Raw genomic sequence first — 14006 nt, 5'->3', positions numbered from 1 at the left:
TTTAGAGAACGTCTTATAGAGCATTTGGTGTGCAGTGTTGTCTGCGGACAAGGAAGCAAAACCGTGTTTTTCATTAAAAAATGGAGTATTTTAAATGTTCCTCGCCCCCTCAGGAGACGCTTCTTCAATGAGACCGTATCCTGCCTCTTTCTCCCATTCTCTAGGCTCTAGGCCAATTAGGACTGACAGGCATTTGAATAAGTTCATTACTTGGTTGGCTAGTAATTAGCCATCATATTGGCTGCCATATTGGATTTAGACAAATGTTCTCTCATGTTACCATGTAAAATATGTTGTCGTGATGAAAGCTACCAGAAAAAGTAGGTTTCGTTTCGTCCTGAGGAAGTACGCTACATCCTAGAGTAATGCGTGCACATACGCATTTGTAACTTTGTACAGTTAATCGTTAGACTACAGTGTTGCCAGGTTGTAAGATTTCTAAGTGGCAATAAACAATGCCATATTTAAATTCATCGGCCTCAGAAACCTATAGTTTGACACCAAAATTATCTTTCTAAGTGCCTTGGTTCACGATCTCTCTCTTTATATATATATATATATATAGAGAGAGAGAGAGAGAGAGAGAGATTTACGTAGGGAGGCGGCCATATTGGAAAATGACGGCTACCAAGAAAACACCTCAAATTTGAAATATATTCCCAAGACATTATTTTAAAAAAAACTTAGGGGACATTTTTTACGGACACCTATATATAGGGGCCAGGACTTCACATTGTCGGAATCCTGTGGGGGTACCCCTCTGCCCCCCTTTCCTTCGCCACTACTGTATGCTATAATATTTGTCCGGAAGGGAAAAAATTCCCAAAATAACAGCGTTTTCTGATATATACTGTTCTTCCCGCGCACTCTAGAATGCATCTTGATGAACTTCCAGAGGTAACGAGGAAAAGAGGATACTTCACACCAAATCGTCCAGTCTCTTAGTATGGAACCATTGAGGGAGACAAACTCTATAAAGCTAACAGTATTTGGCAGCTGACAGGTAATCTCAGAAATTGGTCGAGAACCTGTTTCATTCAGACACCCACCCCTTCCCCCTCCATTTCACCAACTCCCGCCCTTTCCGCGGCCAAGCTTAGAGTGGGGCGTGACTTACCCTCGTCAAACTTTGACAGGTGGACTTTAATACTTATGTTAAAATACTATTTTTTAATTGGCGTATCAGATATAGTTGTGATTAAAACTATTAGAGTCGTTTCTTCTCAAGGAATAAAACAAAAAAAAAGTTGATCTTTCTACCATAATTGGTTCCAAAGTTAGACATATTATAATTTGTATAAAAAGAAACTAATTTATTTATTTTTTAATAATTTATTTCTGCTAAACTAGCAGACAAATATACAATTTAAGTATTTCAACCCGTTAATAAACTTCTGTAGAATGCTGCAAAATTTTTCTTTCCCATTAGAGATACCTAGTTCCTTAGAAACTGAGGAAATTCGGTAGCCATGTTCTCCCCATAAGGTCCAATATAAAAATTTTTGTGCCGAGAAAAGGTAGATCATCCCGTTAAATGGGGAAAAGGGAGCATTTTTATGTTACAAATTTCGAATTTCTTTTTTTTAGTGAAGTTGACAAATATGATGATTCACTTAGGTTAGATATGTGGAATTTAAACTTATCGAATTCCACATGCGTGTTTCGATGTTACCGACAATTCCATTTCTAATAGGGAAAAGGTGTATTCTATAATATTGAAAGTTTCGATTAGGGGAACACGTAGAGCACTTTGGTAGAGCCTCTGGTAGAGCACTTATCTCTAGTGCGTGGGGTCTCTGATTCAATCCCCGGCCTAGTAAGTTTGTGGTGGACAACATCGTTTTCTCGGGATACTCCCGTTTCCCCTCACTTTCTCATTTCACTAATTATTCTATCATCATTCACTTCTTTAGTCATCGTCTCCCTTAGCCTAAAGGGTCGTGAAACTGAAATATTTCATTTCAAATTTCCGATTCTTTATACAGGAAAACTCAGTGTAAATATTCATTTAAGTTGGAGGTATGAAATCCCGTATATAAACTCCTAATTGAAATAATCCGAAAACTCGTTTCAATCTTTTAAAAAATTCGGTTCCTAAATGGGACAATGTCTAGTATCAAAATTTTCGACTTTGTATATTTTTCGATTTTTTCCAGAAAATGCCTGATGCGATTATTCACTTGATTTGGAGGTATGAAATTCGATATATACATTCATAATCAAAAATAGGCGAACTTGTGTTGCAGCGTTTACGAAACTTCCGCTTCTAAGGGAGAAGAGAGGGGCATATTTTTTAAATATTCAAATTTCCGATTTTATATTCATTAAATCATATTCTTCCTGTACGAGGAACGGGAACACCAGCTTGTTCTATTATAAACATTCTTCATTTGCTGTAGTAAACATATTTAAATAAACACTTAACCGACGAATTCCATTTGAAGGGCCAGGTCCCCATTTGCTCATCCATGGTTACACCCCTGTATATTAGATAAATCTATTTATACGAGGGTTGTGTGTGCTTGTTTGAACCTCAGGAGAGATGAATTAGCCACCCTACCTGTAATTTGCTGTCTTAATGGCCCACTATCTGCGTTACATAGGTATGTTTGATAGCACGTAGACCTACTTTCGAGGAGAACACTTTAAGAAGAGATAAGACTTGATAAGGAACATAAAAATAACAGAAAAATAATATAATACAATATAATATACATTTTTTGGTTTTGTTTCAGTGGTAGAAGCTTTCTTTTCGGATGGGAATGATACAAAGCCAAAGTATCTCGAAGTGGAACTATGCCCGTGAGTATACTTCTTATTTGTTTTTTTCAATTACCGTGTTTCTATCTCCATTAGCCGCACATCCGAGGATATATCATCAAATTAAGAGTGTGGCTAATACACGTGACTGATAGAAAAGAAATGTACGTACATCCAGTAATAATACAGCAACACTTAACTTAAAATACGTATACTTTAAACATGAGTCATTATTGGTTAGATAGCATTATTTCCGAGAAGGAAGCATGTCAAACAACAGAATTAGCTACAATGCTAGTTTTAAACTGCAAATTATACACTTCGTATCAAAAAAATTGCGACAGCAAACGCCGTGCAGTTAGGCCACCAAATTCACACCTTATTCCATAACCACTTCTGGTAAAGAGACCTCCTCTCTTCGTTTTTCCCATACTAAGATCAGCAAACAACATGGGCACAATTCTAATTTCAAAATATTAGTATCAATAACATGAAAGAATAAACGTGAGGCGAAACGAGATTCATAAGTTGATGAAGGGAGAAAGTTAAACACGCATCAATGAACAATTGAAACAGGTGGATGTCTGTTAGACAGAGATAAAGAAGTGAGACAGAGAGAGAAAATGAGAGAGAGAAGAAGAAAAGGGAGCACAGATAAAAATATCGAATTTAAACTTTTTTAAAAAGAGAACATAACATTATAAAGTTCCATTTTCAGAAATGCTATAGCAATCCCTTTTCTTCTTCTTCTTCTTCTTCTTCTTCTTCTTCTTTACCATTTTCTCTCTCTCTGTCTCAATTCTGTACATCTGTCTAACAGACATCCATCGGTTTCAGTTGTTCATTATGTTGTATGTGTTTAAGTTTCTCCCTTCATCAACTTACGAATCTTGTTTCGTCTCGCGTTTATTTTTTCATGTTATCGATACTATTACATGTATATTTTGAAATTAGAATTGCGCTCATGTTATTTGCTGATTTTAGTATGGGAGAAACGAAGGGACGAGAAAGAGGTGGTCTCTTTAGCAGACACGTTTATGGAATAAGAAGGTGTAAATTGGGTGGCCTAACTGCACGGATTTTGCTATCGCAATTGTTTAGTGCGAAATGTACAATTTGCTGAAGAAAACGGCAACAGACCCGTAACATGTAAATTTGATCTAGAACAGTGATGGCGGTCGGCAAGTGTATTTCATCCTACCCGTCAAGTAAAACATCCCAAAAGTAAGGTGTCCAAAGCGCTGGGGACGAAGGGAAATTATTCTTGCGGCTGTTGGCAACACTGTATTTGTTGTATCTCTCACTCCCACACAAACCTGCGCGCATATCACTGGGAGGCCCAGTCTTGACTTGCAGCCGTTTGTAATGGAGATACTGTTAAGTGTGAAGTTCGCGCAGGTATTCGATTTTTCAACACAAAAGGCGTGAAGTCGATTTAAATACATCCTCAATTATCGCCAGTTGACGGAAATGTATAACGAGATGTGCATGGAAATAAAAAAAAAAAAAATGTCCGCAAGTGGTGTAAGGAATTTGCAGTGTACTGAAATTCGCGAGGAATTTTCTTCGTTGCTATGCAGACGAAAATAACTTTTTGGAGGAAATGTCTGTTGCACCCGTCCCACATCGGCTTCACTGGTGCTCGGACGTCCAGAACTCGTCTTCCTCATGACACTTTCGGTTTCCTTCAACCTCGTGTACCTCGTGTAACGCGTCCGGAAGTTCTCTTTGGACCCGGGGGGCAGATTTGTTCTCTATTCACCATTCCACACACTGTGCCATCTCCTGGAGGTGGCCATTTTCGTCAATGCCTCACCTGCAAAGAGAAAAACGAAAACAAATGAAATTAGAAAAGAGAGATTTGTTGGAAGTGTTGGTATAGAACTAAATTTTGGTATGATTGAATATTGTGCCACAACTTTCTACCTATCCCCATTTATGACTTATACGCGACCAAAGTTGGAAAGATCATTTTGGAACAAATTTTTGTCATTTATAATAATGTCAAAGTTTTGTATAGTTCTTTCATAGTTAAGAGCGGTGAACTATTTCGCGGATGATTACAAGCATCGGTAGGCTAATAACAGCACGCGGACTTATTTATTGCGGTTGCGGAACAGATAAATATTGAAGTTTGTACATAACGTCGAAATGATCGGTGTTTATCTTGAGTTTTCTGTAGCATATTCGACAAACATTAAATATTTAATTTCTCTTTCTTTCAGTTGGGGACAGCACTTAGTTCTTTTGCTGAATGGAGTTCATCACATAATTAAACACAGCCTTCCGTTGGATTTTAGAGCGGAAATTAAAGGGAAAACGTGGGAAGGAATTGCACGCATTCCTGCTGCTTATTTTCCACCAAAAGTAGCCACATTCAATGCATACGCTATCCATGACGATGAGACAGGACGCAGATACGAAGCACTTTATCCAGTTCCACACAACAAGTATCCTAACGCTGATTTGTAAGTTGCTATTGCTACTACTTTATTACCGCTGTAAACCAATCATTTCCAACTGGATGCTCTGAAACGTCACAGTTCCACGCTCGTGTTCTTAGTAAATCAAATGTAGATAACAATGAGAAGACAGTCTTGACAGGCAAACAAGGAATAGTCAATGGTTTTGCAGATACTGCACTTGTGGACTCATGACTAATCAAACACTGCCAACCTTGTTCTGTTCTATTGCGCCTAAATCACTCCCTCTTCTTTTTGCTCAACTTGTTCTCTTTTTCCTGCTTCTGATCGTAAAAGCCTGCTTCTACGTCATACATTGGCCAGTTGGAAATTTTTGCTATAAAGTAAAATAATAGTGATTTCCAAACAGAGAATACGGGCGCTATAAGATTATTAGGACTTACAGTAAATATGTTCTTTGATTAAAAAAAAAAAAAAAAAAAAAAAGTTGAATTCGATTGGGTTCGTGTAAATCGTACATTAATGATACAAAATAGGGATAACCCTGAGAAGTTCAAAATACTTTCTACGGTGCAACAACACATGCTCCTCCAGTAAATCATAGAACATGTAAACCTTTTTAGTACTCATCCATATTTTAGCCTACTTCCATTGGACATATTTTACGACTTCGGCCGTTATATTCTCAGTAGAGAAAGTGAGTAATATGCAGTTTGGATTTCTACAGTATGTTTAGAATTTAATTGAACAAACTTCGGTAGATGGTTGCTAATATCAAACGAAGGAATAAAAGTTCTAAAAAAACACGAATCCTCAACTAGCGCTTAAAACATGTATTCCATACCCCCAACTTCACTCATACAATTCGTTTCGGTGGTACCGGAGAATGATAGAAGATAGATATTTAGATGGAGTGCATACTAGTTCCTTTGTTATTCCTAGAACTTCTTGCGATACACACTCTAGGTTTCAAGCTAGAACGTTTTAAAACATGATGTTTCATATTTTAGGCGGTTGATAACTCGGAAAGGAGGAGTTTTTCTGCCCGTCTTTATTCGTTTAATGTAAGGAATCGCTTCTCGCGGATTTCTAAACATAATGTATATGCGTCACTACTTAACGTTTAGAAAATATTGGTAATAATATGTACATTCATAGCAGATATTAATATTTATCCCCTCCATAATGGGTCAATATGAGGCCATCTGGGCTTGTTCTACATAGCATAAACGATATGGGTAGGGCCGTAACTTGTGGGGGACAGGAGGGGCAACTGCCCCCAGGGAAGCTCCCCGCCGTTCGAGGAGGGCCCAATTTAAGTCAAAATTTTCTTACCCCGTATACGATACGAACGTGAAATTATAAATGAAGTATCCAAACAGGTTCACTACATTACATAAATAAAACAGCACACAAAAGATAAATAAAACAAAAATGAGTCAGGCCCGAGGCCCAGTTCAGTAAAAAAAAAAAAAAAAGTCTACTATTAGGACCCTAAAATAATATTTATTCGTATGGCTTTGAGATTTGTCAATATTGTCCCCTTAATTAATTTGTCATGTATGGAACGGGCCCAGGGGCGTAACTAACGGCCTCGCAGACCTTGCCATGTTGGAGGGCCCGCAGGCTCCGGGGGCCCATAAAGAGCAAGGGAAAGATGGAAAAAGGGGGCCCAAGAATTAGAAAAACAACTTTTTCTGGGAGGCACCAAATACACGTATTAATACTTGCCCCACGGGCGGATCCAGGGGGCGATAGGGGCAATCTTCCCCCCCCCCAGAAGGGGAAACTTTCTTATTTTATATACATAAATATAAACCCATTCCAGAGTTTGGAGCTCTTAAAAGTAGCTCTAAATAGCAGTATTACAACCCACCGCCCCCCAGAAGTCCGTCCTAGATCCGCCCCTGGCTTGCCTCCCAGAAAAGAATCTAAGTTACGGCGCTGGATATGGGACGTTTCCATCTACAATGATATCCTTTGCCAGTTGCTAGAAGAGTACCATTATTTGAGAATGTATCAGAGGCGGCTCGTGACGAAAGTTACACAGGCATAAATTCAAGTTTTATCGCTTCAAATTAACAGGAAATAAGTGTACAACAACTAGTATATTAGGAACTTTTTTCTTTTAGTTTCAAGCGAAAAAAAAAACTATAATTTTCACTGGTGGGTCTCAGTGGCGTATCTAGAAGGTAAAAACTTGGGGACAGGGGGCAGCCAGAACCCAGACTATGATACATATGTTATGAGTTTACAATATTTCAGGGTTCTGGTTTCCAACATTACTCTCTCCCGATGGATGTTAAGGCTATAGTTTGGACGTTGACATTGTGGATCTCAAGTATTATTTTACACATCGCATAACAGAAAAATTCCAACTGGAACTATATCTAATGTTTCAAACATTTTTCCAATAATCATTAAAAGCCAACGCTTACTATAAACTTTCAAAAATATAGAAATAATAGTTTCAATTGTTTTTGTCACTCAAAAAACTGGGAGGGCTAGTCTCCCCGCCCCCGGGCTAGATCCGTCACTGGTGTGACTTCCCTCACGAGCAGCCACTGAGACGTACGGAGAAAATTAAGGATATTCAATACTTGCAGTAATCTTATTTTATTTTAGCCCACTCTTGCCTTTTTTTTTGAAACGAACTGAAATTTCAACGGTTTTATTTTACTGATTTTTTTTTCTTCAAATGTATTTAAATGTCGTACGTTTTATAAAAAAAAAAATACACTGTAAGATGTGTAATATATAATTAAGGAGTTTGGTTTGTATATTCCCATATCTGTCCATGTATCCATCCGTCCAGGAGACAAAAAAATTAAAAAAAAAAAAACTCTCAAGCAGTGTTACTTTCAGAAAGTATTCCGGGGGGTCACTGCCGATACTATTCTATTTATTATTATATTATAGACGTATTATTTTGGTCTTCTCCGGGGAGGGTACTCTCAGAGCTCCGGGGGCAATGCCCCCCCTTAAAAGCAGGTCTGGAAGAAACACTGCTCTCAAGAACTACCTATTCGTTGAATCAGCATCAATTATGGAAAGAATGTGGAGGGTTAAATGTTAGGAATTGAGTTTGTTCATAGAGGTCATCCATCCACTGAAAGTGGTACAAATTAATCATTTCCGGTTTTAACGTTGATCAATAAAGATCATAAACGGTAACAGATAGCGAGAAGCGGTTTCCTGTAATCGATCAAGCGTCGCAAGAATACATTTCATCTCTATCCTTAATTCTTTACTAAAACGGGAAATAATAGAAATCCACTAAAATTTCGAATTTCAATATTAATCTACAGAGCAGAAACTATAAGAGAGACCGAGAAGCGGTTTCTGGAATCGATTTAGTGTTCCATCTTCTCTTTTAACTCGTACTGAAACCGGAAGTGGCAGAAACCAACCACTCTTAATGGTAACGTTGATCGCTAAAGAGTAAAAACGGTAATAGATAGCGGGTAGCGGTTTTCTGCAATCAATTAAGCATTAGGGATGCGCACGAGACAAGATTTGAGGCCGTCTCATCTCGAAAATGTGCTGTGAAAGTGATATCTCGACTCGAAAAACGTATATTTTTCTATTGGAAGAGCTGTGTCTCGACTCGAATTTTCTCAGGAAAGTTCTGTCTCGACTCGACTCGTGTGCATCCCTATTAAGCATCCCAAGACTATGTTCCATATGCACCCCAATCTCGCCACTAAAACCGGAAGTGGTAGAAATATACTACTATTTCCGAATTTAACATTAATTGAGAAGATATCACGCCATACAGACCGAACTCCGTCACGTGGTGCACACGTGACACTACAACTAATATATATATATATATATATATATATATATATATATATATATATATATATATATATATATATATATATATATATATATATATATATATGTGTGTGTATGTGTGTATGACACTGCCAAGTTTCTTGTAGCTATTCTGTCACACATGTACTTATATATGTGTATGTGTGTAGGAATTAATGTAATAATAAATCTTGTCTTTTAGCCATCGTTTGGAGTATTTTCAGCCAATTGACTTTTCTCAGTTGATACCATCCAATGCAACTTCTGATCTCTCTCCAATATGGAAGAAGTATCTTTAACAATGGTATGTAATTTGATAAATTAATATAAATGTTTATTACTCGTAATTAGTGTCTTCAGAATGAGGTAGTATTTCAAGACATAAGATATTATATACAAAAAAATTGAAATCATATTGTAAACATTAGATTATAGCATATAAAACAATAGAATAAAGAAGGGTTGTTTGATTTTATTCTCACGATTTCCAAAGAACACTTATCCTATAAAAATTTAAAAATAAACAGCCAAAGAACTTTTTAAAATGTAAAAACATAAACAGTATGTGAATTTTAAACCTATATAGAAAAATATCCCAGTTACACGTTGTACCTTTATTTTCAAAATTTTGAGGGGGAAATCCTTAACTTTGGAGGGAAAATTCCCCCCTCCTAACATGTCTGGATAAAGCAATGGATAGACCGCAAGAAAAATTGAGCTACCAACCTGTACTTGTCACGCTACGTAACTTTTTTTTTTCCTTCTCAGCGATTAGTTTATTATCTAACGAGATTAAGTCAATAAGTGTCTGCAATATTTTTATTATTATTATTATTATTTATTACCACAAGAGTACAATGTTTTTGTACATATCATTTTTCAACATTGTCACCCTGTTTTTCAATGCACGTGGTTTTCGGCGGCACAAGTTTTTTGATACACTGTAAAAAATCATGGTGTTACTTCAACGACATGCCTATGTGTTAACACGATTGTGTTAAAATATAACACAAACAGGTGGTTAGAACAACTCACTCTCCATTTGGAGTTGAATGTCAAATGCCGGTAGTTGAAATGACACACAGCCTGTGTGTTAAATTAACACAAGTGTAGAATCTTCGGTGTTGTTTTCTGCGTGATTGCCAAATATATTGGGCATCTAATCATAAAGGCTTATGAATTGAAGCTACAGACAAACACAGTAGAAAGAAATACTTAAACAAATCCAGGTATACGCAAAATTTCAACGTGCAAACCGCGCGATGTGTTTTCAATTGTTTTACATAATGTTTCTGAAGAAACATGTCAACAGCGAGAAACAACATCGTATTACTGTGTCACTTCTACACTCTACTAGAGCTCACCAGTCAACACCGGGGGCTGTGCTTCAAAAATGGCGGAAAACAAGTAGAATCACGATTAAAAGGGAAACATATTATAAGGATATAGGTAAGAGTTTTCTTATTCTTGAACAAGATGTTGGTGAAAGTTGTGTTTCGCACCATCAAGAAATACTTCACAGTAAATGTTGGGGAGGACGACAAAAATTTTTATGAAGATTTTCTATATGAAGTGTTCTGTAGTTTATTATTCTTTTTTTAAAAATTAGAATCTTAGGTAAGCGTAAGCATGCACACCACATGGCTTTCTAACATAGGAAAATGGTTACATCAACACCACACACAGAGTTATTTCAGCACCGAAATAGATGTTGTAACACAGAAGTGGAGTCGAACTAACACCAAAAACTATGTTAATCTGGTGGTCTGGCCTTGAATTTTAATACAGGGAGTGTTGAATTAAAACTAAAACGATGTTACTTACACGGCTTTGACCTTGAATTATGACACAGATTGTGTGTTGAAATAATAACAAAATGATGTTGAAGTAAAACAGAGACTGTGTTATATCGATATTTGACGTGGTGTAGTATTAATACAAAATAATTAACACACTACACACTGTGATACTTTCTTCGTGTTGGTGCAACACCGCCATAAGTAACACTCAACACTTTTCTCCACACTACCGACCCTGACATGGTGTCGAATCAACACCGAAAATACTAACACAGATCCGAATTTAACACCGCTCAACACCGGTTGTGTGTTAAAGACGTAACACCCCCTGTGTTAAGCGCCAACACCGCGGAGTCTGTGTTGAACTAACACCGCATAGTGGTAGTCACACTGGAACCACAACCCTGTGTTAAAATTGAGTTGAATTAATACAATTATTATTTATTGTGTACATAATTCCACTTGATAGTATTATTCCTGTAATATTGAACATTACCATTCACTTTCCCATAGTGAGACATTTGAGGGACTCGACATTTGAACACCCTGTATCTCCGAAACGAAGCGGCTTCGGACCAAGGTGACCAGACGTCCCGTTTCAGCCGGGACAGTCCCTTTTTTCATCATTGTCCCGTTTTTTTCTGATTCTCAAACGGGACCCCTAAATGTCCCGTTTTAAAGCAAAATGACCCAGGTGTCCCGTAATTGTTATTCAAAATATAAATGGTCAATACAAACTCTACACTCTTCCGTACCAACACTCATCGGAAAGGTTCATTTAAGTGGAACTCAAAGTATCTCCTGACAACTGCTGGGTAGAAGTATTTTCCCATTTCTGTTCTTATAATGTACCGTACTCAAATCTTCTAAAACATGTGAAGTTCCTTCTCTGTTTATCCGGGACTAATGCTCCAACTGAACATGTATTCTCGCACATCAATGCTTTGTGGACAAGCGATAAAAACCCAACTGTTTACAGATATTTTGGAAGCTGTGCTGACCAGTAAGATTAATTTTGATCAGTCTTGTACCAATTTCTACAAATTGTTAAGTGCAAACAAGCAAAGAACTTTTAAAGAAGATGCATTCATCCCAAAAATGCCAGTGAAAATTACGCTATAGATGATGTAGTGAAAGTAATGATATAGTAGAGAATAACAGATATTCAATAATGAGGTAAGTAGTTTATTTGTAGTTAAAAGTATTGTTGGGTAGTACTTAAGTTAGAAACGCTGTGTTGTCACTCTTACTTGTGTATTTTGTAAATTGAAGACACTGCTGAGTCCCGAAATGCAATCTGGAAATCAGATAATTAACCCCCCCCCCCGTCGCTGATTCTTATGGGTCCCGTTTTTGCAAGTAAGAATTCTGGTCACCTTGCATCGGACCCATGTTTATAGGACCATTTTTACTTATTTGGATGCCCGCAATTATCTCGTCACTTTTGCCCATGCATTTATGTTACACCCTATATAGGATGAGTATCTAGTATTTACAAGAATATATAAATCACTTATAATTACATATCGAATTGATATTCACTAAAATACTTCAGAATATGCATACAAGTTTGCACTAAAACATTACATCTTGATTCACGTATATCAATCTCAGAGGGTCTATTATCCGCTGCCCTCCACCAAATGTCACTACTGATTAAAAATGAAGCACAGATGTGAGTATGCAACAATCCTATTCTAATTTTTATTGATCAAGTTTATTGCATCTACTATTGTTCAATGAGTCACATACAAGAAATTGACGTATAAACGGCAATGCCTTTGTTAGGACTTCAGACTCATATGCATAGTTACTGAACGTATGAGCTGCAAAAAACAATTACAGGTAGGTTACAAAATAATAGACACACCTAGAGTTTGAAATACGTCACATGTCTGGGTTGGAAACTATCAGGCGGCGGTTTCAGCGCACGACTATTGATGGTATTGTGTTAGTGCAAACTCAGTACTACGTAAGGAGCAGTAGAACGGTAATATGCAATGAACTGAGCAATGTAAAATGACCGACCTCTCTGATTTTTAAAGAGAGCAAATTGTTGGCGCTGGGTTATGTAGTGTGAACGTGACAAAAGTGGAAAATGTGTTGGATGTGTCTGGAGGAACAGTGTCCAAGGCGATCCGATGGCCTACAAAACTCACGGCAAAACCACATCGGCGAAGACGAAAAGGAGTCAGAAGAAAATCATCAGTGACATCTCGCTGGCCATTAAAGCGGACTGTCACTCAAAATAGTCGTGCGACTGCGGTGCAGGTGATGGAGGAACTCATGTAGGGCTTCCTACAACTTGTATCGATAATCACAATCCGGCGCGAGTTACTTGGAAAGGACATACGGGGTCAGGTTGCACGGGTGATACTGCTGATAAGACACCACGACGCTAACTGTGCCGCGAACATGCAATATGGACGTTCATGACTGAAAACATGTGGTATGGTCGAATGAGTTATCATATACTTATTTCAAACCACTAGCTAGGGATGCGCACGAGTCGAGTCGAGTCGAGATTTAAGGCTGTCTCGACTCGACTCGAGAAAATGTTGTCTCGACTCGAAAATATGTTGCTGTCTCGACTCGACAGTCTCTGTCTCGACTCGACTCGAATTCGAGTCGAGACGTCTCGAAATTCGAGTCGAGACAAAATATACGAGTTAAAATATACACACACATCACCCAGACCATTATGACTACCTACCTAATTGTTAGTATGTCCACCTTATGGCACGAATAACAACGGCAACGCGTCTTGGCATGGTCGCAATGTTCCTCGGTGGGTCGCTGGAGAGAGTTAGAACCACATATGCACACACAGATCATCTAATTCCCGTAAATTCCGGGGAGGGGGTGATGCGCCCTCAGGTCACGTTCAATCACATCCCAGATGTGATCGATTGGGTTCAGATCCGGAGAGTTTGGGGGCCAGCACATCACTTGGAACTCGCTCCTGTGTTCCTCGAACCACTCCATCACACTCCTGACTTTGTGACATGGTGCATTATCTTGTCGAAAAATGCCACTACCGATGAGAAACATGGCCGTCATGAAGGGATGTACGTAGTCTGCAAGCAGCGTGCGACGCCTCGGCCGTCATGGTGCCTTGCTCGAGCTCCAATAGACACATGGATGCTCACCTGAATGTTCCCCAGATAATAATTAAGCCGCAGCCAGTTTGTCTCCGCCCCCCAGT

At 38.2% G+C, this 14006-nt stretch overlaps 1 protein-coding gene across 5 annotated transcripts in view; it reads left to right on the top strand.

Annotated features, from left to right (window-relative positions):
• The window catches only part of LOC145669682 (UPF0462 protein C4orf33 homolog), a 77720-nt gene that overhangs the window by 59132 nt on the left and 4582 nt on the right, over positions 1-14006 (top strand). For all 5 annotated transcript variants that reach the window (XM_081737954.1, XM_081737953.1, XM_081737952.1 and 2 more), the window contains exons 3-5: positions 2736-2802; positions 4986-5228; positions 9205-9306. In XM_081737954.1, coding sequence (XP_081594080.1) covers positions 2736-2802; positions 4986-5228; positions 9205-9301 — 407 coding nt within the window. In that variant the 3' untranslated portion in view covers positions 9302-9306. The remainder of the gene's footprint in view (positions 1-2735; positions 2803-4985; positions 5229-9204; positions 9307-14006) is intronic.

This window comes from Thermobia domestica, chromosome 14 (genome assembly GCF_964235325.1).
Source record: "Thermobia domestica chromosome 14, izTheDome1.hap1.1, whole genome shotgun sequence".
NCBI lineage: Eukaryota > Metazoa > Arthropoda > Insecta > Zygentoma > Lepismatidae > Thermobia > Thermobia domestica.
The sequence above is the reverse complement of the archived record's forward strand: the minus strand, read 5'-3'. Positions and strand labels throughout refer to the sequence as shown.